The sequence below is a fragment of the Saccopteryx bilineata genome, chromosome 2 (assembly GCF_036850765.1).
Source record: "Saccopteryx bilineata isolate mSacBil1 chromosome 2, mSacBil1_pri_phased_curated, whole genome shotgun sequence".
NCBI classification, from domain to species: Eukaryota; Metazoa; Chordata; class Mammalia; order Chiroptera; family Emballonuridae; genus Saccopteryx; species Saccopteryx bilineata.
Window position 1 is genome coordinate 65,781,663 of NC_089491.1, and position 27,581 is coordinate 65,809,243.

At 41.5% G+C, this 27,581-nt stretch overlaps 1 protein-coding gene across 2 annotated transcripts in view; it reads left to right on the forward strand.

Moving 5' to 3' along the window:
- Nucleotides 1-27,581, forward strand: part of PDCD1LG2 (programmed cell death 1 ligand 2) — a 51,171-nt gene that overhangs the window by 13,204 nt on the left and 10,386 nt on the right. Inside the window, exons 3-5 of one of the 2 annotated variants that reach the window (XM_066257204.1) lie at nucleotides 6,521-6,820; nucleotides 17,910-18,179; nucleotides 26,410-26,544. In XM_066257204.1, coding sequence (XP_066113301.1) covers nucleotides 6,521-6,820; nucleotides 17,910-18,179; nucleotides 26,410-26,544 — 705 coding nt within the window. The remainder of the gene's footprint in view (nucleotides 1-6,520; nucleotides 6,821-17,909; nucleotides 18,180-26,409; nucleotides 26,545-27,581) is intronic. The other variant, XM_066257206.1, reaches the window with a different exon arrangement.

Here is a 27,581-nt window from a genome sequence, read left to right on the forward strand (position 1 = left end):
AATACAAAATCACTTGTATGAGGCATGATAGGATTGTACCACCTCACACCAAAAAGGGTGGGACAGGCTTAATCCCAAAACCAAGCCTCAGGCTATAACAATTCTCAACACACATTAATATCACCTGGGCAACGGCCTCTTTAACAAAGTGAGCATAATACATTTTATCTGCCCAACAGTTCCTCTTTTAAAAAGCAATGGTCATCATTGGTCATTCCCACACTAATTGTGGATTACTTGATTTGGAAATCAGAGTCTCCCTAATATCCAAATAAATAAGGAACCTTAATGGGATGCCTTTGGATATTGGAGAAAGAAGTTCTACCAGAAAGTATGGATGGGCAGGAAGAAAAACAGTTTCAGAGCTTGTCGCTCTCCTAGGCAAGGTAGTTCTAATACGTAGTAACAACCATGAGTGCATTATTGTGGGTAAACACCAAGAGGTAAGGAGAGGAAGAGAGAAGTGGGCACAGGATGTTAGGTCCTCAGAGATGGCAGCCCCAATTTCATGGGAAGCCATCCAACATTCTGCCTTTGATTGAGAAAGGGCTCCTTTGGCACTGATTACCCTTTGAAGAACTTTTCCCTCCCTTCTAGGTGGTCCCAGACTGCTCTTTGCCCAGTCACATTCCTCTCCCTCCTTTATCAACTATGTGATGTGCAAATACAATGTGTCCGTAAAGTCATGGTGCACTTTTGACCAGTTACAGGAAAGCAACAAAAGACGATAGAAATGTGAAATCTGCACCAAATTAAAACCAAAGGAAAACCCTCCCAGTTTCTGTAGGATGATGTGGCAGCATGTGCGCATGTGCAGATGATGACGTAACACTGTGTATACAGCAGAACAGCCCACGGCCACGCCAGTCGAGATGTGGATGGTACAGAGGAAAGTTCAGTGTGTTCTGTGCCTCGCTAAATTCGAATCTGTGACCAAAGTGCAACATGAATATCGGCACGTTTATAACGAAGCGCCATCACATAGGAATAACATTACTCGGTGGGATAAGCAGTTGAAGGAAACCGGCAGTTTGGTGGAGAAACCCCGTTCTGGTAGACCATCAGTCAGTGACGAGTCTGAAGAGGCTATACGGGATAGCTACCTAAGGAGTCCTAAAAAATCTGTGCGTGAGCCCACATCGAACTGCACTGAATAGATATGAAACTGGAAGAGTTTTCCTTTTATTTGGTGCAGATTTCACATTTCTATCATCTTTTGTTGCTTTCCTGTGACTGGTCAAAAGTGCACCATGACTTTACGGGCACACTGAATTTTCTCCCAACTTGTGACTTATTCTTTTATCCTTCCACAATGTCTTTTGCAGAACAAAGATTTTAATTTGGTGAAGCTCAGTTTATTTTTTCTTTTATGAATTGTGCTTTTGATGTCATACTAAGAACTCTGTTTTACTGAAGCTCCAAAAGACTTTCTTCTATGTTTTCTTCCAAGCATTTTATAGAGGTACATTTTACATTTAGGTTTATAATCCATCTTGAGTTAATTTTTATATAAGGTATGAAGTAGAGGTTGAGGCTTTTCTTTTCTTTTTTCTTTTTTCTTTCTTTCTTTATTTGCATTGAGTTACCCAACCCCATTTGTTGAAAACAGGATCCTTTTTCCATTGAATTGTCCACACATTTGTCAAAAATCAATTGGTCAAGTTTGTGTGCATCTATATCTGAACTCTCCACTTTGTTCTATTGATCTGTGTGGCTATCCTTCCACATAAATCACACTCGTTTATTATAGTAGCATTATAGTTCACTTGTTTCTTGTACTTTATTATTGTTTGACTTCAAAACCTAATGAGGTCTTGTAACCCACCTTGTAATACATTTAAGGTAAAATACTTATTTTTGTATTTTGTCATGTCTTAGAGGGAAAAAGTAACCCAAATTTTACTGTTTTCATTGATGTTTCCTTCTTTCTTCATCTTTTAAAGATGGATAAAAATGAGGGGGGACATGACCATGGTGATGCTTGAGGTCACTCTAGGGGCAGGGACTATACCCTGGCTCACTCCACTGACCTGGTCTTCAGCCTCCAACAATACTTCTGCTAACCCCTGAGATATACAAAGCAGAAGTAGGTTGGGAAAAGGATTTCTAAGAGATAAGATGTCTCTGTGCAGAGTTCCTATAAAGATGAATGCATGAGTCAGGTGTCCAGAGCAGGCTTTTATCTTAAAATAGAAACTAAAATTTTCTGAAAACTGTGGCTATGTAAAGCAGCCCCCACCTTTCAAGTACATTAATTAGAAAGCATACACAAGCCTAAGGTTCTGTTGTTAAATGGAAAAGTATAAAATGAGTTTAAAGAAGCTATTTTGGGAGGCAATGCAAATAATTTATTTTGTGTTTCCTGTAGATGTAACATGTGCTGGCTCCCATTGATGCCTGATTGCAAATAAAATGCAAAGTTACTCGAGCTCTTTAAAAAAGGCTCAGCATTATAAGTGTACCTTAATCTCATGTATGTGTAACTGGGTTACATAGATTCTTATCTTTTATTAAAATATGTAGATTCAGCCTGACCTGTGGTGGCGCAGTGGATAAAGCGTCGACCTGGAAATGCTGAGGTCGCCGGTTCGAAACCCTGGGCTTGCCTGGTCAAGGCACATATGGGAGTTGATGCTTCCAGCTCCTCCCCCCTTCTCTCTCTGCCTCTCTATCCTCTCTCTCCTCTCTAGAAATGAATAAATAAAAAAAAAAAAAATTAAAAAAAAATTAAAAAAAAAATAAAAAAAAAAACTGATGATTGATGCTTCTCATCTCTCTCCGTTCCTGTCTGTCCGTCCCTGTCTATCCCTCTCTCTGATTCTCTCTCTGTCCCTGTAAAAAATAAAAAAATAAAAAAAAAAAATGTAGATTCAGAGGACTAATATATTAAAGTATGTATACATTATATAATTTTTTTAAAAGCTCCAGCATTACTCAAGGCAGCTGCTTTAATTTGTCTAAAGAACCTGCAGTATAAATTTTTCATGCCCTGGCCAAGTCCTGTACCCTTTAATCTAGTCAAGGGGCCCAAATGAATGGAGAAAACCTGTTTTGTCTGCTTAATTTTGTAGTCATGAAAACTTTTCAATTTTCTTCTTTGTCTGGTAACTTCAGGAGTTCAATACTAGGATGAAGCTTAGTTTAATAGCTATGAGGCATATAAAATAGAAAGCAAAGGTGTTTTTGTTAGCATAAAGATGAGAAGTATATCTATTTCATTCATGGATATAACATGCATGCCAGTGAATATACATTTGTATCTATAAAGTTGTTAGAAGTATAGGTTTTCAAGTCACAGAGATATGAATTTGAATTCCAACTCCCTGAGCTACCACTCTTTGACCTTGGGCAAATGTATCACTTGTTGTTGTTTTAATTTATTGATTGATTTTAGAGAGAGAGAAAGGGAGAGAAACAGTGATCTGTTCCTGTATATGCCCTGACTGGGGTTCAAACCCACACCCTTTGGGTGTTGGGTTGATGCTCTAACCAACCTAGCTATCGGGCCAGGGCAAGTGTATCAGTTTTTTAAGCCTCAGGTTTCCCATCTGTAAAACGGGGATAGCAACTTCTACTTTGCAAAATTTTGGAAACATCAAATGTGATGATGATATAAAAGCCCAGTGTCTGGCTTATTGTGTTTAATAAGTATTAACTCTTACTCTACTTCCCATTAAAAGTCCAAATGCAGATTGGTGTTATAATTCTGTTTCTTTTTAAAAATTCTTTTTAAATATATTGATTTTAGAGAGAGAGGAAGGGAGAAAGAAAGAAAGAAAAACCATCGACTCCTTGTTCTGCTTAGTCATGCATTCATTGGTTGATTTTTAATTTTTTTTATATTAAGTGAGAGGCAGGGAGGCAGAGAAACAGACTCTCACATGTGCCCCAACTGGGATCCACCTGGCAAGACCCCTACTGGGTGATGCTCTGCCCATCTGGGGCCAACTTGCTTGAACCAATCAAGCCATGGCTGTAGGAGAGGAAGAGAGAGACAGAGAAAGGGTGGGGGTGGAGAAGCAGATGGTCACTTTTCCTGTGTGTCCTGACCAGGAATCAAACCTGACTTCCATACCCCGAGCCGACACTCTACCACTGAGCCAACCGGCCAGTGTCATTGGTTGATTTTTGTATGTGCCTTGACCTGGATTGAGCCTCCAACCTTGGTACAGTGGGATGATGCTCTAACCAATGAGCTACCTGGCCAGCGCTATACCTCTGCTTTTCAAATATTAATGTGCATGGGGATGACACCAGTGATGTTAAGATGCAGATTCTGCTTCTTTAGGTGTAGGATAGGGCTTGACATTCTGCATTCCTTACTAGCTCAGGTGAAACTGAGGCCAACACTTTGAATGGGAAGATGACAAATGATATTTACAAGAGCAAGTGTTCTATTTGTTTAACCAATAGTTCGCAATATTCTCCGTACATTAGAAGCTTCCAGGGAAATTTAATAAGTACTGATGCTGGCCCTGTACACATTCACTCAGCACATGGCAGAGGAGGGAAGCAAGCAGAAAATTGATTTTTGTCAAAGGCCCAGACAGTAAAGAGGGGTGTTCTGCTTTATGCTGTAGGGAGTTTCAGAGGAAGTTACTGGCATTCCTTGCATAAGAAGGAAATACAAGTGTGATAAATTTGTTAAATAAATTCAGTAGAGACTACACCCAAAGTCTACAAATTCTTGTTATATCTCAGACTGAGCTACTAATCTTTCCTGCAAGCTGCATTTTTCTTTCCTGTTTCCTGTTTTATCATGTATAATAAAATAAAATTAGAAATTTAAATACATTTAAAATAAAATTAATAATTTAATTTAAAATAAAATTGATAATATTTAATAAATGGATAAATAAATATTATTCTTCAGGGAAGAACAGATTTGGTATGAAGTGGTTCCATCTTAGTTATAAGGGGACTTCATCACAAGTATCTGCAGATGATCCTCATCATAAAGGGATCTACCTTTAGAAGGTCCTATTTTGGAGACCCAGGGTGAGAAGTATAACAAGTGTTCAGTAGATTCCAGAAAATGGAATCACAGGAGAAATTGGGAAGCACAATATCGCTTTATACATATTTCATCCCAGAGTGTTATTGCTCCTAACCAAGCAAATGCAAGTGGCATTAGCATTATTTTACATAAAAGCACTCATGTTATATAGCCCTGCCTCACCCCCATTCTACTCAAAAGACTGCTGTGCAGATTTAACTCTTCTCTGTACCACAGATTTCTGTCACAAAGGCACATTTATGTTCTAGTTGTGGTATAAAAAAAAAACTGTTGTAGGCAAGATGAAGAATTGTCAGTTGTTTTTAATAGACCTCAAGTTTATGCATAGCACTTAACTCTCAAGTATGCTGTATGATAATTAAGAATGCCAATGTGTGTGATCTTGGGCAAGTTGCATTTTGATGAGAGGAAAACAGAAATGAATGTGGTTAGGCCCAAAGGCTCATCTTTTTTTCTTTTCTTTTTCTTCTTTTTTTAATGTTTACTGTATTGATTTTAGAGAGCAAGAGAGACAGGAACACGGATCTGCTCCTGTATGTACCCTGACCAGGGATTCAACTGGCAACCTCTGCATTTCAGGACAATGCTCCAACCAACTGAGCTATATGGCCAGGGCATAGGCTTATCTTTTCTTTCTCCCTTTCTTTCTTTCCGTCCTTCATTTGCCAAACCTCAAATGGAATTTAGTGTGTGTTAGGCACCGGAGATACCAAAGTAAACTTAATCTGGTCACTGCCTTCAAAGACTTGTAAGCTAGTAGGAGGAAAACCATAAGTAAGAATAGAATTGCAATGCATTTAAGCAACTTATAAAAACCCAAAAATTACTTGCATTGTGAAATCTATTGCTTAGGATGGTCAGGGAATGAGTTTTCCTGGTTAATAAAATATTGCAATTCATACAGAATGGCCAAGCATTCCATATATGGATTACCACTTTCCCAAGAATTAAAACATGGTACAAAAGAAAGGAACCAATATTTGCTGACCACTGACTACCCGCCAAAATAAGGTACTTCACATGTACCATTTCTCTTAGTTTTTATAATACTGCGAGGTAGATATTAACCTGTACCTTTACAGACAAAGAGGCTGAGATTCATAGAGGTTAAGTAACATGATCAAGATCAAAGGACTCATTATCCCGATGTGATAGTTGTTATTATTACTGTCATTGATGTGAGGTAGGTAATATTTTGCAGAGAATGATGTAACTTGACTCACATGAAAAGTATGAGTCTGTATAATAGGTGGAAGGAGGGCAATCAGCTGAACAGGTGGGGAGTGTTGAGAGGCTTGAACTACCTCAGAGCAGTGGATCAAGAGTTCCGCTCTTGCACAGACTGGCTGGGGAAAGGCAAGAAAAGAGCTCAAGCGATCCCCAGACAACGACAGGACAGGTATTTTCTGGAAACTGGGGTGGACTGAGTGTCCTCAGCTCCCACTGTATACAGAACTGAAATGTGAAGGCGGACAACGGGTGAATGTCTTATGTTCTGTTCAGCTTTATTCACAGTGACGGTCCCTAAGGAACTGTACACAGTGGAACACGGCAGCAACGTGACCCTGGAGTGTGATTTTTACTCCGGAGATTACGTGGAAGTTGAACATGTAAAAGCCAGTCTGCAAAAGGTGGAAAACAATACATCCTTGCACAGTGCCACTTTGCTGAAGGACCAGCTGCCCCTGGGGAAGGCCTTATTCCACTTTTCCCGAGTCCAAGTGAGCGACGCAGGAAAGTACCGCTGCGTGATCGGCTACGGGAGCGCCTGGGACTACAAGTACCTGACTCTTCAAGTCAAAGGTGAGTAGTTTCAGGGACTGGGATCTGTGGAAGCAGTTCTCCAACAAGGGCCTAAAGCAAACTCCAGCAAAAGCTGGGAGGATGGTTTTAAGGAGACAGAGCTATATCTCAAAGAAAAGAAAACCATCTGTTCAGAAATAATTTTTGACCTATGAGTATAAAGCAGCTAAGGTAAGGGTGAATAGAGGCAGGAGTTGTAGGAATAAATGGGGCTAGAGGGGCCCTGGGTGGTGGCTCAGTGGATGGAGCATGGGCCAGGCATATGGACGTGCAGGTTTCAATTCCCCTGTCAGGCACACAGGAGAAGGGACAATCTGCTTCTCCAACACCCCTTCACACACGACTCCCTCTCACCCTCTTCCCTTCCAACAGCCAGTGGCTGAATTGGTTCGAGTGTGGCCCCGCCCTGAGGATAGCTTGGTTGGAGCGCATCAGCCTCAGATGTTAAAAATAGCTGGGGTTCTCCGGCATTTGCCCCAGATAGGGTTGTGGGTGGATCCTAGCGGGGTGCATGTGGGAGTCTGCCTCACTATCTCTCCTCCTCTCGCCTAAAAATAAAATAAAATAAAATAGGCTAGAGGAATCCAGGAAATGAGTCCTTGAAAGGTAGGAGAGTGCCAAAAATGGGCTGTGTCTAATTCACAGTTTTTGCGAGGAACAACACTCACTTGGTTATAAGCTACTCTTTGAGAACAGCTTATTCTTCCAGTCTAGAGTTATTTAAACCAGTTTCACCACCCACTAATGGATTAAAATATCAATTTAGAGAGTAGTAATCAGGTCGATGTTTCTCCCTGAGTAAAATGAATGAACCAAATGAATAAAATAGAATATTGAGAGGATATCACATAGTAGGGCTGAGTGTTGTTTTGTGAAGCACTTGTTTCAGAGGGTGTATGCATGTTGGTCATGATGCAAAATATTTTTCTCACTCTGGGTCAATCTAAAATGTTTGGAAAGCACTACTCGAGTCCAAGCCTCATTTATTGCAGATGAAGCAGAAGTTCACATAAGTGAACCTGGGTGACCTGAAGGAGCCCAGTAGAGTCAATAGCTGTTCCCATCCCTTTGGGATCAGGACTCTCTCCACTATGATCTGAGCCAAGAACCCAAATCTGAAGAAAACCTTCATGTTCTTGTTTGTTCTAGGAAAGGTCATTTCAGGAGAGACATATAATAACTTTAAGAGAATAGGTTTGGCTTTGTTCGTTGACTTGTGTATTTCAGTCTTCATCGACTGTTCTGAGTTAAACTATGCCAGTTTTTCTGTCTCCTTCCGATCTGCCATTAGAACACTGCTCTGTCTTCTGGAGCATCCGTGGGTTTTGTTCCCTAAAGACTAGTCAGTGACCTTAGCAGCAGTGGTATCTGTGACTTTATGATCCGGTTTCAAAGAAAAACAAACTAAAAGGATTTAGTGAAGGTGAATGTTGTTCTCACCTGTGACCTTAGGCACATTATTTCACCTTTCATAATCTCATATTTTTCTTATTTGTAAAAGAATAACAGTAGCACTTACCACTTAGGATTATTGTAAAAAACTAAAAGTCAATGGGCATAAAGAACTGAGAATGGTACCTGGCATATGATATGGTGGGTGTCCAGAGATTTGATCCAAACATTCTCAGTTATGACAGGGACAGTGACCTTCTCATACCTCAACTATCCATGAGTCATTAGGAAAGCCTTTAGCCTGAGTGTAGCTGCTTTCTTCCTTTACTGCATTTCCTATATCCTAGCTTAAACTGGGAGGAACTCCCAGAACATTAGAGATAGTTTGAGTTCAGTTAACAGGAAGAGAGAGGGCTGTACATTCTCATGATCCCCTAGTGTACTCTGTCATCTATGCCTCTAAATCACTGCCCCCATGTCTGTTGAGCTCTATTTGAATACTGTAATGCATCTAGAGTCTTTGGGCAGTGTGGGGCCAGGCCTCCTCCTTTTTCTCTGTGGCTGAGGGCTGTCCCTCATTCTAGGGAAGGCACTCTGCCTGCTTCCTCACCTAGACCAGGGATGGCTTGGGTCTGAAGCAGATATATTCCTTAAATATTAATTAATTAATTCCTTATCTTATTAATGGTCTTCAGACTAGGGTAGAAGGGGATCACGAAGACTTTCTAAGGAGTGCATAGACACAGGCAGTTTTAGGAAATGAATTTTTCTATCTTCATCTTCCCCAAGTACTCTTACCCCAAATTCAGTGGACCTGAGACTGTGTCTTCCAGACAAGGCTCTTGGGTTTCCCCTAGAACAGTTCCTCTTTTATTATTGCTCTTTCCCACTTCATAAAAAGCCTGTGACCCATGATGAATAAAGTTCCTTGCCCCCACACTATAAAATCTTTATAACCATTAACAAAATAGTAAATTAGAAATACTGATTATTTATCAAACTATAACAAATAAATTCTTTTCCAAATGAGGATGTATCAGTCTCTTTTTCAACAAAATTGAAGGAAGCCATAATAGAGTGAGCAGCTGATAACAAAAGATGAAGTAATTTCTGCCGTATAAATCAGAAGGCTTTCAAAGAATGAAATGCGTTATTTCCATACCCACCAACTTATTTTTATGAGCAATGTTCCTTAAACCTTATAGCTACAAAAATGAAAAATAGAAATAGAATTGATGCTGAATCTTACCTCATTTCAACCATAAATCATATGCATCCTCAGATTTTTTAACAAATTGAAAAATAAGCCTGTTAGGAGATACATTTCCAGTAAACTTTTATCTTTTATGTTTAATAATTATTAATATCCATATTTTGTTTTTATTTTATATGTGCTAATAATAATGGAAATTAAATTTCAATGCAGAAGAAAGCTTTGAACTCTTGAAGCCTTTTGGTCACAAGAAAAAAATATTTAATTTCAATAGCCATACATATTTTGTTGTTGCAAAGAAACACAAGATAATCACTAAAAGAGCTTTTAAACATCTTGCACTAGGATAAAATCCTATAGAAAAAGTGGAATGGGAACTGAGGCTCAAGGAATAAAAAGAAACAAAGTAAGCTCTTAACATTAGAGAAAAAATTTTGTATGTATTTTTCAGTGGATGGTGCTGTCTATAAAGGACACCTTCTTTGATATCTAGTTGACATTGGATATATATGTAAGAGTGAAATAATTGTCTTACTAAAAATATGAATGTCTCTAAAGTACTAAATATCATACATTTTTCCAACCTAGAAACATGAAATACTTTGAGAATCAACTTAATATGTGAGAGGATACACACTGCATCACAGTTCTTTCAGGAGGAATGCAAGCTTTAAAAAAATTGTTTAAGATCATCACTCAAGAGTATTTTACTATGATCAGGGGTCTCTGAAGGAAGTAAAGGAGATCTGGGACCCTAGCTAGGTCTTGCTTAAATGAAATAGGACTAGAGAAAGGATGAACTGTTTTCTTAAAATGCCTGACCTATGGCATACATCTTGAAAATAGTTGTTTTATTGAGCACCTTCTTTAATATATGGGCAACAGTTCATAGTAAATGTAGTGAAAAGAAACTGATCTCAAAAGTATAGGGGAACAATAGTGGGTAGAATGGCTAGAGAGTGCAGAAGGGACAGTAGCAGGAGGCTGCAGCTTCAGAAAAGCCAGATTGCAACTGCACAAGTATAAGTAATCTGCCTAAGGAAGGGTAGGGAGTATGGCTGCGGAGAAGCACACAGTGGCCCTGAGAGGCTGGGGAGCCCAGGTATTGAGCCCACAGATTGAGAACTGGCCTGTGCAGAGAATCCCCGACAGACACAGAGCAAGTTCTAAGAACAGAGGGCCAAACCAACCTGAAGGCCTGGGCAAAGAATGAGGATGAGGATGAGGATGAGGATGAGGATGAGGATGAGGATGAGAAACAGCCAGAATGTGGAATGAGCTGAAGTTTACAGAAGCGTTTCAGCAAAATAACCCAAGAGAGACAGAGGGTACAACTTCAACAAGTGGAGGAAGGAGGCAGCAGGGCTTCCGTTCTTTCTTGCAAGAGAAATGGTCTTTGCCCTAAGAAGGGAAGACAATGGGCCTGGGGAGGAAGCCGCCCAGGAGAGGCGATGTGGTAGTGAAGAGGTGACTGTGCATACAGCCTTTAGGCCCAGAGAAAACATTTGCTAAAACAACTTACTGATGGGACCCTGCTCTTGGTGTCTTTTCTCCACTGGGAAAACAAGGGAACAAGGAAAGCAGGGGTTAAGAAAACTATGAACTTAAAAGGGGAATAAAGCTCCTGGGAATTATAATCGTTTTCACATGGTATTCCTCTCCAGGCCTTGTCATGGACGAATTGAGAGCAACCCTAACTAATATTTTTGTCAGTTATGATTAGAACCCTACCTAGATTCTCTAATGCTGAGGCATGTGAAACTACATTTTTAAAACCTTAGTTACTTACTGTCTTTATGATGATAAGCAGGTAATACTATATACAGCTTATCTGTATTTCAGAAATGCTAGAGTTGCTGTAATTAATGAATCATATAGTCAGAGAAATCAGAAACCATTTAAATCAGTGGAAATTTAAATCATGAAATAGTACTTCTGATGGAACAGACTAAGAAGCCAGCCTGGGAACAGGGAGGCAAATCTGCAATTAGCAGGAGGAGGGAGCTGCTGCCGCTGGTAGGCTGGAGAGAACACAAGAAGGCAGGGCTGATGGAGCCCAGGGGTCAGTCCATGACAGACACTGAAATCCCAGGGGATCTGTCCAGTTGTAGCGGGAACCAAGAAAGAGATGGAGCTCTTGTCAAAGAGGCCATTGTAGCACAGAGCATGAGGAAGAAATACCCTGACTTTTCCCTCTCTTTCACCCTGTAATCTTCCCACCATGCTCATATTGGCTGTCAAGGACCTGGAATACACAACCTGCAGAAGTCAGCCTACCTGTAGTAAAAAGCAGAGAAGAAAAATTGAGGGATGGATCTGAGGACAAACAAGTCTAGGATCTACACAGCACACACCTTGTGCATAAAGTAGTAAAATGTGGGTTGAATAGTAATAATATAGCTAACTATATCTGTAACAGACTGAATAACTAGTAGTTGTTGACTTAGGGCCAACAAAGGGTGATTGGTGGACTTGTGTCAACCTGGAGATAATCTCCAAGTGGCAAGCAGTCTGTTATAGCCAACCAAGCTGGGCAGTAGGTCATTCACTTAACAAAATTGCTCTCATGGAGACCTGGCTGGTTGGCTCAGTGGTAGAGTGTTGGCCTGGCATGCAGAAGTCCCAGGTTCGATTCCTGACCAGAGCACACAGGAGAAGCACCCATCTGCTTCTCCACCACTCCCCCTTTCCTTCCTCTCTGTCTCTCTCTTCCCCTCCCGCAGCCAAGGCTCCATTGGAGCAAAGATGGCCCCGGGCACTGAGGATGGCTCTGTGGCCTCTGCCTCAGGCGCTAGAATGGCTCTGGTCGCAGCAGAGCGACGCCCTGGATGGGCAGAGCATCGCCCCCTGGTGGGCATGCTGGGTGGATCCCGGTCGGGCACATGCGGGAGTCTGTCTGACTGCCTCCCCGTTTCCAGCTTCAGAAAAATACAATAAATAAATAAATAAATAAATAAATAAATAGTTTAAAAAAAATTGCTCTCATGACCTTAGGCTGCATGAAAAACTGTATTGGGCCTAAAGTGTGCTCAGCACATAGGAAGTATTTAGTCACACTATATTTTGTACTGCTTAGATCATATCTGGAATATAGGTCATGTTACATTGGCAAAAATAAAATGAATCCAAAGACTGGTATCTGGAGCTGGGTTTGACAGCTACATCCTATGAGAAATGGTTGAAAGACGTAGTCATGTTTTATCTACAGGTGAACCTGATGAGTTGCCTTCTCATGTGAAAGAGCTAATAATAATTACTAACATTATGTTTTGGGCACATAATACATTTTTGTGTGTGTATGTGTGAGAGAGAGACAGAGAGAGGAATAGATAGGGACAGACAGGAAGGGAGAGAGATGAGAAGCATTAATTCTTCTTTGTGGCACCTTAGTTGTTCATTGATTGCTTTCTTGTACATGCCTTGATCAGGGGTCTACAACAGAGCGAATGACCCCTTGCTCAAGCCAGCAACCATGGGGTCATGTCTATGACACCACACCCAAGCCAGTGACCCCCCACTCCAGCTGGTGAGCCCGCACTCAAGCTGGTGATCTCGGGGTTTTGAACCTGGGTCCTCTGCATCCCGGTCCAACTCTCTATCCACTGCACCACTGCCTGGTCAGGCTGGGCACATAACACATTTAATCATTCTAACACTCCTGTTAAGGATAAGCATCATACATGAAAAACATGAACGCTCAACAGGTCATGTAACCAGCCCTTGGCTCAAGCCTAGTCAAACCTTTTAGAATCTGAAGACAATGTTCTTAACCACTGTGCTTACCATATGTCATTTTATTAAGCCAGACAAGAACCAGTGGTTGAAGCTACCATGAGGTAAATTTGACTTGGCATAAAAATAAATTTTCCAATGACAGTTTAACTTTTAACTATCCAAGCATGGCAATAACTGCTTCTGGAAGTAGGAGCTTCCATTCATAGATGTACATAACAAAAAGGTAACTAGTGAGTTAATGAAGTATTGAAAAAGTATAATGAAAAATGAAGTATTATTAAATATAAAAAGGGACATTTCATAATGGTAAAAATGTCAATTCAACAAGAAGACAATCCTAAATGTGTGCACATCTTAACAACATAGCTTCAAAATATATAAAACAACCTGACCAGGCGGTGGTGCAGTGGATAGACCATCAGATTGGGATGCAGAGGACCCAGGTTCAAGACCCTGAAGTCACCAGCTTGAGCGCCGGCTCATCTGGTTTGAGAAAAGCTCACCAGCTTGGACCCAAGGTTGCTGGCTTGAGCAAAGGGTTACTCGGTCTGCTGAAGGCCCACAGTCAAGGCACATATGAGAAAGCAATCAATGAACAACTAAGGTGTCGCAGCAAAAAACTGTCTGTCTGTCCTTCTCTCTGACTTTCTCTCCCTGTCTCTGTAAAAAAAAATATATATATATACATATACATATATATATATATGATATAAAACAAAAATTGACAGACATATTTAAAGAGTTCAACTCATCTCCATTATAACTGATAGAACAAACAGAAGAGAAAATAGAAGATTTGAGGCCCTGGCCGATTGGCTCAGTGGTAGAGCATCAGCCCAGTGTGTGGATGTCCTGGGTTCAACTCTCGGTCAGGGCACACAGGAGAACTCGTCTGTTTCTTCACCCCTCCCCCTCTCGCTTCTCTCTTTCTCTCTCTTTTCCCTTCCTGTAGCCATGGCTCAATTGGAGCAGGCTGTCCCCAGATGCTGAGGATGGCTCCATGGCCTCTGCCTCAGGGGCTAAGAAGAGCTTGGTTGCTGAGCAATGGAGTAATGCCCCACATGGGCAGAACATCACCCCTAGTGGGCTTGCCGGGTGGATCCCGGTTGGGGTGCATGCGGGAGTCTGTCTCTGCCTCCCCTCTTCTCACTGAATAAAAAAGAAGAAGAAGAAGAAGAAGAAGAAGAAGAAGAAGAAGAAGAAGAAGAAGAAGAAGAAGAAGAAGAAGAAGAAGAAGAAGAATTGAACAACATAGACATCTTGACTAATTGGCAAACATGAAACTTATACTCAACAACTGCAGAATATACATTATTTCCAAGTGCATGTGAAACATTCATCAAGTATCTATCTAGCAAACTTGCTAAGGAAGCTATTTCTCATTGAGCAGGAAGTTGGGCTAGTTGAATTTTAAGAGCACTCCCACCTCTGAAATTCTAAAATTTACTCATCTTTTCCTAAGAATAATATCCTCAATCCAGCTTCCCCATTGTGTGCTGCTAATAATAATGCCATTTCAGCCACTTCCCAAATACAAAAGAGACTGTGAAGATTCTTTAAGTTGTCTAAATGTAGATGTGGTCTCGTGTCCCTTCCCCAAACCTTACTGATTCTAGTTCAGCAACTCTCCCATCTGCTTCCTCATTTATATATCCCCAAGCCTTAACCCAGCTCCTGATTCCTGACCCTCCTATCTGAGAAATCACCTTTCAACTTGGCCTTGAAGATCAGCTTCTTATCCCAAGCAACCCTGTGAGAGCAGGCCGGCCTTCAGCCTCAGTGCACTGCTCGCATAAATCCATTCTCAATCTCACCCAAAGACCCCACAGCTTCAGAAACAATCTACAATATAATAGAATGAAATGATTATTAGAGGACATCATACCAAGGGTAGATAAATAACATAAAATGAAAGATAAAGTAAGTACTCAGAATGCATGACTGAAATACTGTCTTATGGCTAGTGGTAGGCCTAAACTTGGCTCCAAGGAAACTAGTGAGTCTTAACTAGCTCAGGTTCTTCAAGAGGCTGGCTCAGAACTGATTCTCCTCATGGACTAGTTCTGGGGACTCCTAAGGCCCCCTGGAAAACATGCCCCTGTTCTATATTGCTCTATCCCCAGACTTTTGCAATTACATGGAGAATCATCCTCTGTGATAATTTCAATGCAGAAATCAGAATACTGTAGCTGTGAAGGACATCTACCCCGATTCCAGATGTTTTATTCTTTACTGTTTAGGAATATGAATTTTACCTACCCCATAAGGTCTTTGTGTGGTTTAAAACGGACATAATGCATGTTAAGGGGAGGGAGTCAGGTTTTAGAGCCACTCACCCCTGCTCCTCTCCAAGTTCTGGACTAAGTGACTTACATACACAAGAATCGATGCCAAATGATAAATGAACTTTAGTTTTTAAATTAATAACTGGATGACAAGATAATTTTTCCCTTTTCTCCTTCCCAAATTTGGGGCTTCGCTGATAATTTACACTGGAGAATATGATTCAGAATAGGGACCTCTCATTTCTTATTCCTTTATCTTAAGAGTCTAGGTTTGCAGATCAGACCCTAAGGTCACTCATCCAGCCAGCCTTAAGACAAGAAAGTCTGACCCACCTGCCCAGTCACAGCAGGAGCTGGGATCCTGTGAGCTGGGGAGATGTCCGCCACTTTGTGAGGGAGGCAGGCGGCAGGCCCAACTGAGTGCACTTACTCGAACAGAGACAAGAACTTCCACAGATGCCACAGGTTGTTACAGCACTTGAAGGTGCAGTCACCCTGCTCTCCAGTGATTGTCTTTGGCTGTAACTTATAATATAGGAACTTATAATATAGGAACACACAGAGGAGGTGCTCAAGGGTGGAAACTGTGGAGAGGGGAATGAGCATTCTCTCATCATCCACAGGATGTGAGAGCACAGGGCACGAAGTTCAGCGCCCACAGAACACTCAGTAAATCATACAGATTGGCTGTTATCATTATTTTCATGTAAATTTGCTTCTCAAAGTTTGTGCCTATTTATACTCCTCCCAACAATTTAAGTAAAAAGATTTTATCACACTTGTGCTATATATCTCTCTACTTCAAAGATTGTATTGAAATTCTACTTCTTTAGGAAATATTTTTTTATTTAATAAAAGCTAGTGCTCATTGCCTCTTCCTTTCTCCAAAATCAACAGGTTACTTTTCATATTCCCCTGTATCTGCATATATTAATCCTTATTTCTTTTTAGCTACCCTCTAAAGCAGTGGTAGTCAACCTGGTTCCTACCGCCCACTAGTGGGAGTTCCAGCTTTCATGGTGGGCGGTAGCAGAGCAACCAAAGTATAAATAAAAAGATAGATTTAACTATAGTAAGTTGTTTTATAAAGATTTATTCTGTCAAACTTAGCAAAAATCCGACATAAAGTACTTAGTAAGTAATTATTATTATATGCTTTAACTTGCTATAACTCTGCTTTATAAATTTTATAAAGTAAAGTTACTTCCCTACTTTATAAATCACCATTACTGTGGAACCGGTGGGCGGTTAGAAAATTTTACTACTGGCCCTGGCCAGTTGGCTTAGTGGTGGAGCATTGGCCTGGCGTGCAGGAGTCCCGGGTTCAATTCCCTGCCAGGGCACACAGGAGAAGCGCCCATCTGCTTCTCCACCCCTCCCCCTCTCCTTCCTCTCTGTCTCTTTCTTCCCCTCCCGCAGCCAAGGCTCCATTGGAGCAAAGATGGCCCGGGCACTGAGGATGGCTCTGTGGCCTCTGCCTCAGGTGTTAGAATGGCTCTGGTCACAGCAGAGCGATGCCCCGGATGGGCAGAGCATCACCCCCTGGTGGGCATGCCGGGTGGATCCCGGTAGGGCGCATGCAGGAGTCTGTCTGACTGCCTTCCCATTTTCAACTTCGGAAAAATACACACACACAAAATTTTACTACTAACAGAGATACAAAAGTGGGTGGTAGGTATAAAAAGGTTGACTACCCCTGCTCTAACGTAACTGGACAATTTGTCCTTGTGTCTTTGCTCTCTGGCTTCACCCATGTCTATTTTAGATCTGTTTTTTAGAGGGTAGAGAGCCATTTGATTAATTTACTCAGCATATACTGCACAGAAATGTGTGTGTGTGTGTGTGTGTGTGTGTGTTGGAGAGAAGTAAATAATAAATATACCCAATTTTTTACTATTTACATACAGAATCTATTCCTTATTTTTTTATCCTTCCAATCCTAAAGAGAACAGAAGGAAGGAGGACGTGGGAAGAAAAACTTCTGAAGATGTTAGAGGAAACTCTAAAGATATGAGAGTTAGCTAGTAATTTTATTTATCTATCCTCTTTCTTCTCTTCAGTCTCAATTGTGAGATAATTTATGGTAATACAAGAATCCACAGTATATGGTGGCATAAAGTACTGTTGAGATTTGGAATCAAATTTTCAGTGTGCAAATATTGGCTCCACCAGTTATTAGCCCTGTGACTCTGGGCAAAATACTCAACCTCACTAGCTTCAGTCATCGCCATCAAAAATTGGGAATATCAACAATGTCATTTTTATTGTATTGTAAGAATTAAATAATTCAACATGTGTAAAATAGCATAATATATAGGACAAGAGAAATATTTTTAAAAATCAATGCTATTATTACTTAATATTGATAATGATCATTTTATTTATTTTACATGGCATTGAGAACAGGACTCTATGGGAATCAGAAAAGAAAAATTTTATTTACTTTTCTTCTTCTATTGTCCAGCTTCCTACAAGGAAATAAACACTCACGTCCTTCCGGTCCCAGGGACAGATGAGGTAGAGCTCACCTGCCAGGCTGCAGGTTATCCCCTGGCAGAAGTATTCTGGCCAAATATCAATGTTTCTGCCAAGACAAGCCACATGGAGACCTCTGAGGGCCTCTACCAGGTCACTAGTGTTCTGCGCCTAAAGCCACCCCCTGGCAGAAACTTCAGCTGTGAATTCTGGAATGCTAATATGAAAGAACTTACTTCAGCCATCATTGACCCTCAAGGTAAGAGCTGCCTGCCTTTCTGGACACCATCAGGTAGGGTTCAGTTGGGAAACGGGTGGCACACTCAGAATGAGCAATTTGAGGAGAATGTAATGAAACAGTTTATGAAGTAGTAATCAGAATTTAGAGAAACTACTGAGGATAGTGAAGGACCCTGGGGCTTTAACAATGGAGGAGCAATCACCACTATTGAAGAGATGACTGAAACCTGGAGAAAAGAGCTATAGGGAAAGCACCACTTCACCATGGCTGTGGCCTCTGATAGAAGGATGCTGCCACAAGCAGCAACTCCAAACAGTGGAATGCCCAACCTCATTCTCTTCCCATCCTCTGATCTCCTGCCAGGGCCTCACATTGGCTGAACCAACTGAAGTCAGAGAACAAGGGAGCCCACTGATACATTCCATAAAGATCAACCTTTTAGAGCTCAGAATAGAGCGTTGAAGTGTAGATAATGGATCTGAAAAGGAAGCAGAAACTATCTAGCACAGAAGCTAATCACTGTGACACAGGAACAGTGTCTTGAGTCAGTAAGATAAATATCAACCACTTCGCTGACTTTGCTGCCAGCTAAATGGTTTGGGGTTTTCCAAGAAAACTGACCTCTTAAAAAAGCCTTGTAGAGCTTTCGCTGTCTATGCTGAATCTCGTACTTTTAGAACTTCCTACACTACTAAAATTTCAAACAAGACAATTTTTGTGTGCCAAGTAAGAACATTCGTTTGCCAAAGAACAACTAATCATTTCATGAGAGACGGGTCATTGTATCACCAAGTGAGTAAGTTTCCTTTGCTCCTGTAGCATATTAGCAAACATTTTGTGGATGTAGGACTACACAAATCTATTAGTTTAAACTTCTGGGAGTCAGAAGTCTGAAAAAGGCTTCAATTAGCTCAAATCAAAGTGTCGAGAGGATAGCAGAGGCTCTAAAGGAGAATCCATTTTCTTGGTTTTTCCAGCCTCTAGTGCCACCTGCATGCCTTGGCTCTTGGACCTTTCCTCCACTCTCAAAACCCGCAATTGCGTTACTCAGACCTCCGCTTCTATAATCATATCTCTTTCTCTAACTCTGCTTCCCTTTTCTACCATTTAGGGGTCCTTGTGACTACAGTAAATGCTGGTCCCCTACCTGAACTCAACGATTCAGGATACTTTTCCCATTTCAAGTTCCTTAACATATCACATCTGCAAAACCCTTTCATAATATAGGGTACCATATTCACAGGTTTCAGGGATTAGAGCATGGACACCTTTAAGTAGAGCCATTATTCTGCTACCATACAAATAAAGAATATTGTCACAGAATAAACAACAGTCCCTAGTACTGATTAACTTGACTTTATAGAAAATTCACTCTGTTGTCATTATAGTTCACTTTTTGTCCTTTGTCTTTGTTAGACAAAACAGAGCCTATGATAAGGACTTGTTGGCATTCAAGTATTTAGGTGGTTATCCCGGGAACAGAAATAAGAGGTTTGGAAGGAAAGAAGAAAAAGCAAATATAAGGATACAATATCAAAGTTGATGTGGGCAACAGGAGCTCAAATATGCAAGTAGTCCCTAAACAGTATACAGATGGCTTCCTAAGACGTTTGCTCAAAGGACTTCAGGTAGAAGAACTAATCCCTCTGCTGTCACCCCCAGAGGTTTACAGTTGTCCAGTTGTCCACTGGAGTATGAACTCCTTCCTCTGTGAGCTGTGCATGCATACGGGCTGAGTAAGCTTCCCCAGCATCTGAAGCATCAGGGTCATTCCAGGAAAGAAATCCAATAGCCACTTGACATGAATCACTGACCATGAAGTCAAAGCCCAGCCAGGATTCCATCCTATCTGTGGCTGCTATCAGACTTGCAGCTGAAAGGAAGTGAGGCAGCAGTACAACAGTCTATCTAACCTTTGCACTGCTCAAGTCCACTCATGCCCTGTTGAGCCTACTACCTCTAAGCCTTCAGGCAGAGAAACAGCTATAATCTCTGCAAAAGATATATACAAAAGTTTGTGAAATAAACTACACTTCCTTCTGCTTCAATTGATTCCAATTGATGTTTATCATCTATTTCACCCACCATACAGTCTAGATTTCTCTCATTCAGCACTTCACTTACAATAGGTTGTTTGCCTGGGGAACTCAGACTTTCAACCCTTAGTTGCCTTGCACTTAGCTGACAGAGGTTGCTACAATTGCCTTTCCATTGTTATTACTGGGCATGCAAATACAAGAATCAGAGATTGGTGGATCCCCACATTATAGACATAGTCTTCCTTGCTTCCATTATGTAATAGCATTCAAGTTCTTTGTATTAATTAAATATAATTATTCCACCAATATAGGCCCTAGCTAGTTGGTTCAGTGATAGAGTATCAGCCAGATGTGTGGATGTCCCAGGTTCAATTTTGAGTCAGGGCACACAGAAGAAGGGATCATCTTCTCCACCCCTCATCCCCTCTCTATCCCCCCAATCCACAGCCATGGCTTGATTGATTCTAGTGAGTTAACCCCAGGCACTGAGGATGGCTTGGTGGCTGCCTCAGGCACTAAAAATAGCTCGGTTGCTGAGCAAGGAGAATGCCCCAGATGGGCAGAGCTCTGCCCTGTAAGGGGCTTGCCTGGTGGATCCCAGTCAGGGTGCATGTGGGAGTCTATCTCTCTGCCTCCCCTACTCTTGCTTAAAATTTTTTTAAAAATAATAATAATAATTACTCCACCAATATAATATTTATTTTCCTGCCTGCTGGTCCACCAGTAGGTAGAGCTCAAGCTGATGAGGCAATAGCAATAACTTTAGATGCAGTAGAACATATTCCTTGGTACAGCAACCCTTGGTAGAAGCATTCCCCACTAGGAAGCTGGACCTATATAATCTAGTAAACCCAAAATCTGTGAAGATGAGAAGCAAAAATTCTACAAGTGGTCACTGGAGTAATGGTGAGAGGGACCAACCTTCATGACTGGGGGAGCCCTACTACAGAAGCAGCACGTGCTTGTGATAAGATTGTCAGAGAAAGTGAGTCAGAGAACCTTAAGAACCACCACATTTAGACATGGCTGAAATCAGGGGTGGAACAGACAGGATATGAGTTAGGGCGTCAGAATTATCTGCTCTATCCAAATTAAAATAAATTTTAAATTTTACCATAGACTGGCACTAATCAACAAACCAAACAGAGTTTTTTGTTTTGGTTTTTTTTTTTGTATTTTTCTGAAGCTGGAAACGGGGAGAGACAGTCAGACAGACTCCCGCATGCGCCCGACTGGGATCCACCCGGCATGCCCACCAGGGGCGATGCTCTGCCCACCAGGGGGCGATGCTCTGCCCCTTCGGGGGGTCGCTCTGCTGCGACCAGAGCCACTCTAGCGCCTGGGGCAGAGGCCAAGGGGCCATCCCCAGCGCCCAGGCCATCTTTGCTCCAATGGAGCCTTGGCTGCGGGAGGGGAAGAGAGAGACAGAGAGGAAGGAGGGGGGGTGGAGAAGCAAGTGGGCGCTTCTCCTATGTGCCCTGGCCGGGTATCGAACCCCGGTCCCCCACATGCCAGGCCAATGCTCTACCACTGAGCCAACCGGCCAGGGCCCCAAACAGAGTTTTGAAGTAACTTAATGCACATTAATTTTTCTAGTATTTTCTTCTGGGAAAACAAAAACAAAACTCCCTGATTGTTCTTAGAGGCAGCAGCTGCATGGGCATTTGGTCATTTCCAAGCCCCCGACTTCCCACTCCCCCACCTATGGACATCTCACTGCACGATTCCAACGCTAACAGTAGCCCAGCTTCTTTCTAACTAAATCACTATGGTGAAGTGAGGTAGAGAGGAGTCGTGCTAAGGAGCCTGATAGAAATAAGGACATTAGAAACACATCATTTTTAGGATCAACTTTTGATGAAAATAGTGATTTAGGCCAGCTGGTTTTTCAATAATCTTTATCTCTGTTTTTTACCAGAGCTAAGACCACCAGACTTGTCATCTTATGAAAATAGAGCTGTAACTAATTCATACTAGAGCTTTAGTGGTTAAATACTAACAATCCCAGAGGAATTTTTCCCCCCCTGGAATTGTTTACTCAACTGTTCTTTGCTTTGTGGAATATTCTGCTTGGTAAGATGTAGGCCAGTATTGTAGATAAAATGTGGGTTTCTAGAAGAGCACGTATATAAGGATCTCTACAGAGAAACAGCGGCCTGAGTAAGATGAATTTGAAAATAACTAGCATCTGCCCTTTACACCACTGATTACATCACTGTTTTTTCTTCATGGTAGAGAAGTGGAAGGGCAGACTGATCATTTCTCTGGAAGGGGGAGGCTATATGAAGTTAAGGATGAAGTCAGACGACCCCCCTCCCTGTGAGCCAGCATAGCTGACGGAAGAGTCAACAGTTGTGGGAGGGACCTGTGGGGTCTGCGTTAAAGCTTGGAGTATCACTCATGAATGGAACCAGCAGGGAGATGGAGAAATCTTTGAACACTTAGAAATTCTCAACCTAGTTTCACCCATCCTTCCAACTTCATGCTCTACTCTCAGGGGATAGTAGGATCTTCTGTTCTCCTTCCTCACCACATACTGTCTGAACTTGCTTGACCCTCTCCCACCTCCATGACTTCTTTGCTCAGGCACTTTTTCACACACTCCCACTGGGAAAACAAAAACAAAAACAAAACTCCCTGATTGTTTTTTTGTTTGTTTGTTTGTTTGTTTTACAGAGACAGAGAGAGAGTCAGAGTGAGGGATAGACAGGGACAGACAGACAGGATTGGAGAGATGACAAGCATCAATCATTAGTTTTTCGTTGCGCATTGCAACACCTTAGTTGTTCATTGATTGCTTTCTCGTATGTGCCTTGACCGCGGGCCTTCAGCAGACTTTTCCCCACCCTCTCTCCAAGGTAGCTCATGTAACTCCAGGACATGAATGGTCTTCCGTCATCTCTCCTCCTAAAACCAAATGAGCCACTTCTTTGTTTGCCTGTGACTGTTCTTATCTTTTCACTTTCATTTCTATTTTATTTTCCATGTATTTTAATTGTTTGCGTGAGTCTTCTTTATACCCAGATTACAGTAAAAGCAGAGTGCTCTGCTTATAAGTGTTCAACAGATGTCAAATTAAGGGATTGAAGACTTAGTTTCAGATGATCCCAGACACATCATCCCAGCCGCCAGAGTATGTGGACAGTCAGATCAGAGCAGTCAAAGGATGCCCTGGCTTGCAATACAAATACCAGCAACAAAATAACCACAGTCACACATCCACCCACGGGTTCCTAGCTTCTATTTCTCAAAGGCATTTTAAACTTAAAACTTATGATTTATGACTGTCCCCTTTCTACTCATTCTCATAAATTGAGCAACTCACTGCTGATTTCTGTGACCCACCACAAGCTTCTCCAGAAGTCAGTGAATCAAATGAATACAGTAATGAAATTCAGAGGGTGGGAAATGCACCCATGACTCTAGAATGGATGACTGACCATCCTAACTTTCCATCAGAAATCAAGGAGAAGTGAGACAGTTTTCCTTTAGAAACAGTTTTTTCTGCTTAGTCAGTTATTGCATTTTCATTAGGAGATATAGTGGGACTAAAGCACAGATTCTTACAGGGCTGGCAGACAGGGCTTTCTAGGACATCTGGCAGTGGTCAAGCACATGGGCTCTGAAGTCAGATGAACTTGAGTTTCAAATCCTCTCTGCTACCTACTAGCTTTGAGAACTTGAGCCACCCTAGGACTGTCTCCATTAGTAGAGTGAGGGTAAATAATGGTAGCTACTTATAGGGCTATTGTGAGGAGTAAATGAAATATACTTGTAAAGTCCTTAGCACTTAGGATGGAAACAGAAAAAAATATGACACCTTTAGCAAGAGGCAGGGATGGCTTCCTTGTGAGTGGATAAACCTGCGGGTAAAGTTAAAACAAATAGCTTTCCCATTACAGCATCATATCATTGTTAAGTAGCATGTGAATGTTAGAAAATAATATGGAAGAATATATATTAGAATATAGGTGAAGAAACTTCGAAATGTGGTGACTCAAATGAGACAAAAGTATATTTCTCTCTCATGCAATATTCAAAGGTAGAAGGTGGTTCAGAGCAGTTGAGTAGCTATACTCCATAAAGTCATTCAGTGATCCAGGTTCCTTCCATCTTGTTCTACTATTCTCCAGAGTGTTATTTCTGGTGAATTGTCAAATCTGGACCACTGCCATATACATGTTTCAGCCTTTAGAAAGGAAAAAGAGACATATTCGATGTTTTAAGGCCAAGATTCAGAAGATCTATTTTCTAGTCCTGAAGTTAATTTACACATCTGGGCACAACTAACTACAGGGGAGGCTTAGAAATGTAGTCAGTGAGAAACCATGTGTCCAGCTAATACCTGGCTAATACTAGGTAACAAAAGGATAATGGATTTAAGAAATAAGCAACAGTCTGCCACAAGGTAATCAATGACAAGGAAGATCAGGTTAAAAGGACTAGATAGATAGTCAATTCAGCCCAACAAATCCTTACTGACACCATTCATATAGCTGGTGCTTGGCTTTATAGGGGATTCAGAGGTGATTTAGATAAGGTCTTTGCACTTAAAATACAATCTAAGCAGACTGATGTTCTATTGGATGGTGAACATTAGGAAGTCTTCAGGATGAATAAGCTTTTGTATGTGGAAAGGACTATGAGAGAACATGGACAGGAAAGTGTTTGCATAAAGGCACAGAGGTAAGGATCTCTCCTGTTGTGGGAACAATGAGGGTCCCAGGACTCCTTGATTTTATGGTACAACATGCAGCAAGTGCTTAAACAGCACTTGCTGGAAGTGAGGGAGCAGGTTGTAATCAATATGGGTTATTCACTGAGGGATGGTAACTAGACTTACTGTGGTAATCATTTCACAATATACACAAATATCGAACCATTATGTTGTACACCTGGAAGTAAAAGAACATTGTATGCCAATTATACCTCAATAAAAAATGTTTTTAAGTATGAGTTACCCAATGTGTAGATGAGCCAGTCTTCTTACTGCCTTTCTTCCTCAGTGCTCACTACAGTCTTTGGATAGAGACAAATGTCTGTTGGGCCTGAGCTTTGGATCAAACAGATCTGGCTGTGCAATCCTGGCTTTGCCACTTAATTTAGTGGTGACTTTAGATGGATTATTCAGCATATTTGAGCTTTACTTTCTCAATTCTAAAATGAGGGGCTCAGGTTAAATGATGTATATACTCTCTTAGTTAAAATGGTCTATGGTTCTCAGAAGGTACTGTGTTGGGGGAAGGAGAAGGCAGTTAAAAGGACCAAGCCTCTTCTCCTGAGCAGTTTTGCCAAGTTTTTCTAGGGCCAGGCTGGTATGTTTATTCTGTATAACTTACCCCAGGAGGTAAAATGCGGGCTTTTGCAAAAGGCACAGCTTGCCTTGGGTCCCCTTTCATCTGCCTGTAGTGAACCCCCATCCAGCGCTGTCCTTTGTAGTCTGGGGCCCTCATTCTAACCTTTGAATATTCAGAGCCTTCTTTCACAAGGTTTCCCCTGGCTCCAAAATTACTCTTTTATCTACCTCTCTACTAAACTCATCTTTTCCTGAGTGCCAGGACCTGGATTAACTGTGACAGGGAAAGGAGCCAGTTATTGGAATTCACAATGACTGGATTTCATATATGAGCAGTACCTACAATGTTTTATTTCTTCAAAAGGATCCTGTGACTCCTTGAAATTGAATAACGAGTGATATAGATTCTAAGCACCATGAGTGTTTGACAGAGGAGTGGGGAGACAGTTTTGGGTTGAGAGAATATCCTACTGCAAAGAGAAAGAGAGATGATAGATAGATAGATAGATAGATAGATAGATAGATAGATAGATAGATAGATAGATGATAGATAGATAGATAGATAGATAGATAGATAGACTATGATAGATGTGTCAGAATGATGCTAAGTGTGGATCTGGAACCAGACAGCCTAGATTATATCTCAGCTCTGTTGCTTACTGTATGACTTTGGGAAAGTTTCCTAGGCCTCACTGTCCTTACCAGCAGAATGGAGGTCTTGATAGAACCTGCTTCATAGGGTGGTTGTGAGGAGTAAGTGAGTTAATACATGCACTGCACATGGAACAGTACCTAGCATGAAGTAAATGCTCAGTGCAATTAGCTGGGCTGGTTTCAACCCGCTGAGATGGCCCCTCATTGGTTTCCCTCTAAGCTGCCGTGTAATCCATTCTGGTGCTTTTCTTTCGCCCAGGTGAGATGGTACCCAAGGACCCTCCGAACTTGCAGCTTCAGATTCTCATCCCTTCCTTCATCATTGTTTTAATATTCATAACTACAATAATAATCCTAAAAAAACAACTCTGCCAAAAGCTTTGTTCAAAAAAAGGTGAGTGAGTTTTATTCGCAGTAACCACATAGCCGGGTGTCTGCAGCCTGAGGCTCCGCTAGGCACCTCTGGCCCTCCACTTCCCGGTTACACACTAATCCATTCAGGGCCTATGAATTGTTTTGGTTTTGTCCTGATGGGTTCTTTCTTCCCCCAGAAAAAAAATGACTCTAGTCTTCAATGAGCTAAAACCCTTCTATTGAGTATTTTAAACAGAAGGTTTTTTTTCCTTGTGGCTGAAATTGCTTGCTTTGTTCTTTGAACCAAGAAGTATCATCAGCCTTGTGTGACTGGGCTTATTTTGGTGATGTCGGACAGCTATGTGGTCAGAGTTCACTGGTGGGAGGATGCCAGGATCCTTTCTGACAATTCCTCCAGTTCTCATCTCTTCTTCCTCATTCTGGATATAAGTTGGGTTAAGACTACCCCCCACCCCCAAGAACCTGAATCTCCTGGTTGGGTAAGAAAAGGAGAAAAGTGTATGTGGCCATTTAGGGTGGGGAAAGTACCTGTTTGGTGGTGCCCTGTGGTCTTTCAGCAGCTCCCTCCCCCTATTGTGCCAGTGAGGACAGAACATGCCTGCAGCCTTTGAACCCTGGCCCAAATATCTGCAGTCCTGTCTGATGCTTTCCTAAACTGTCCCTTTGTAAGCCCCTCCCAGGATTGATACATGGCCTTGTCTGTAGAAAAAGAAATGACATTTGAGAGTAACTCAGTAGAAATTTGGGGTGGTCACTGTTTGAGGATTGGGTGGTGGTAGTTAGGTGGTTGTTTTCCTACATTTACAGTCTAACTTCTCTTTTCTCATCTGCCATGAAATATTGTCTCACACTATTTTTGCCCATTGCCCTATGTATGCATTAACTTGGGTAATAACCAGAAAATCCTCTATTGTAGAATCCAAGAAATTATTGTCAAAATAAGGGGGAGAGAGGAAGAAGGAAAAAAGGGAGGGAGGAAAGGAAGAAGGAAAAAAGGGAGGGAGGAAAGGAAGAAGAAGAGAGAATGAAAAAAGAGAGAGATAAATGACAGAAGTG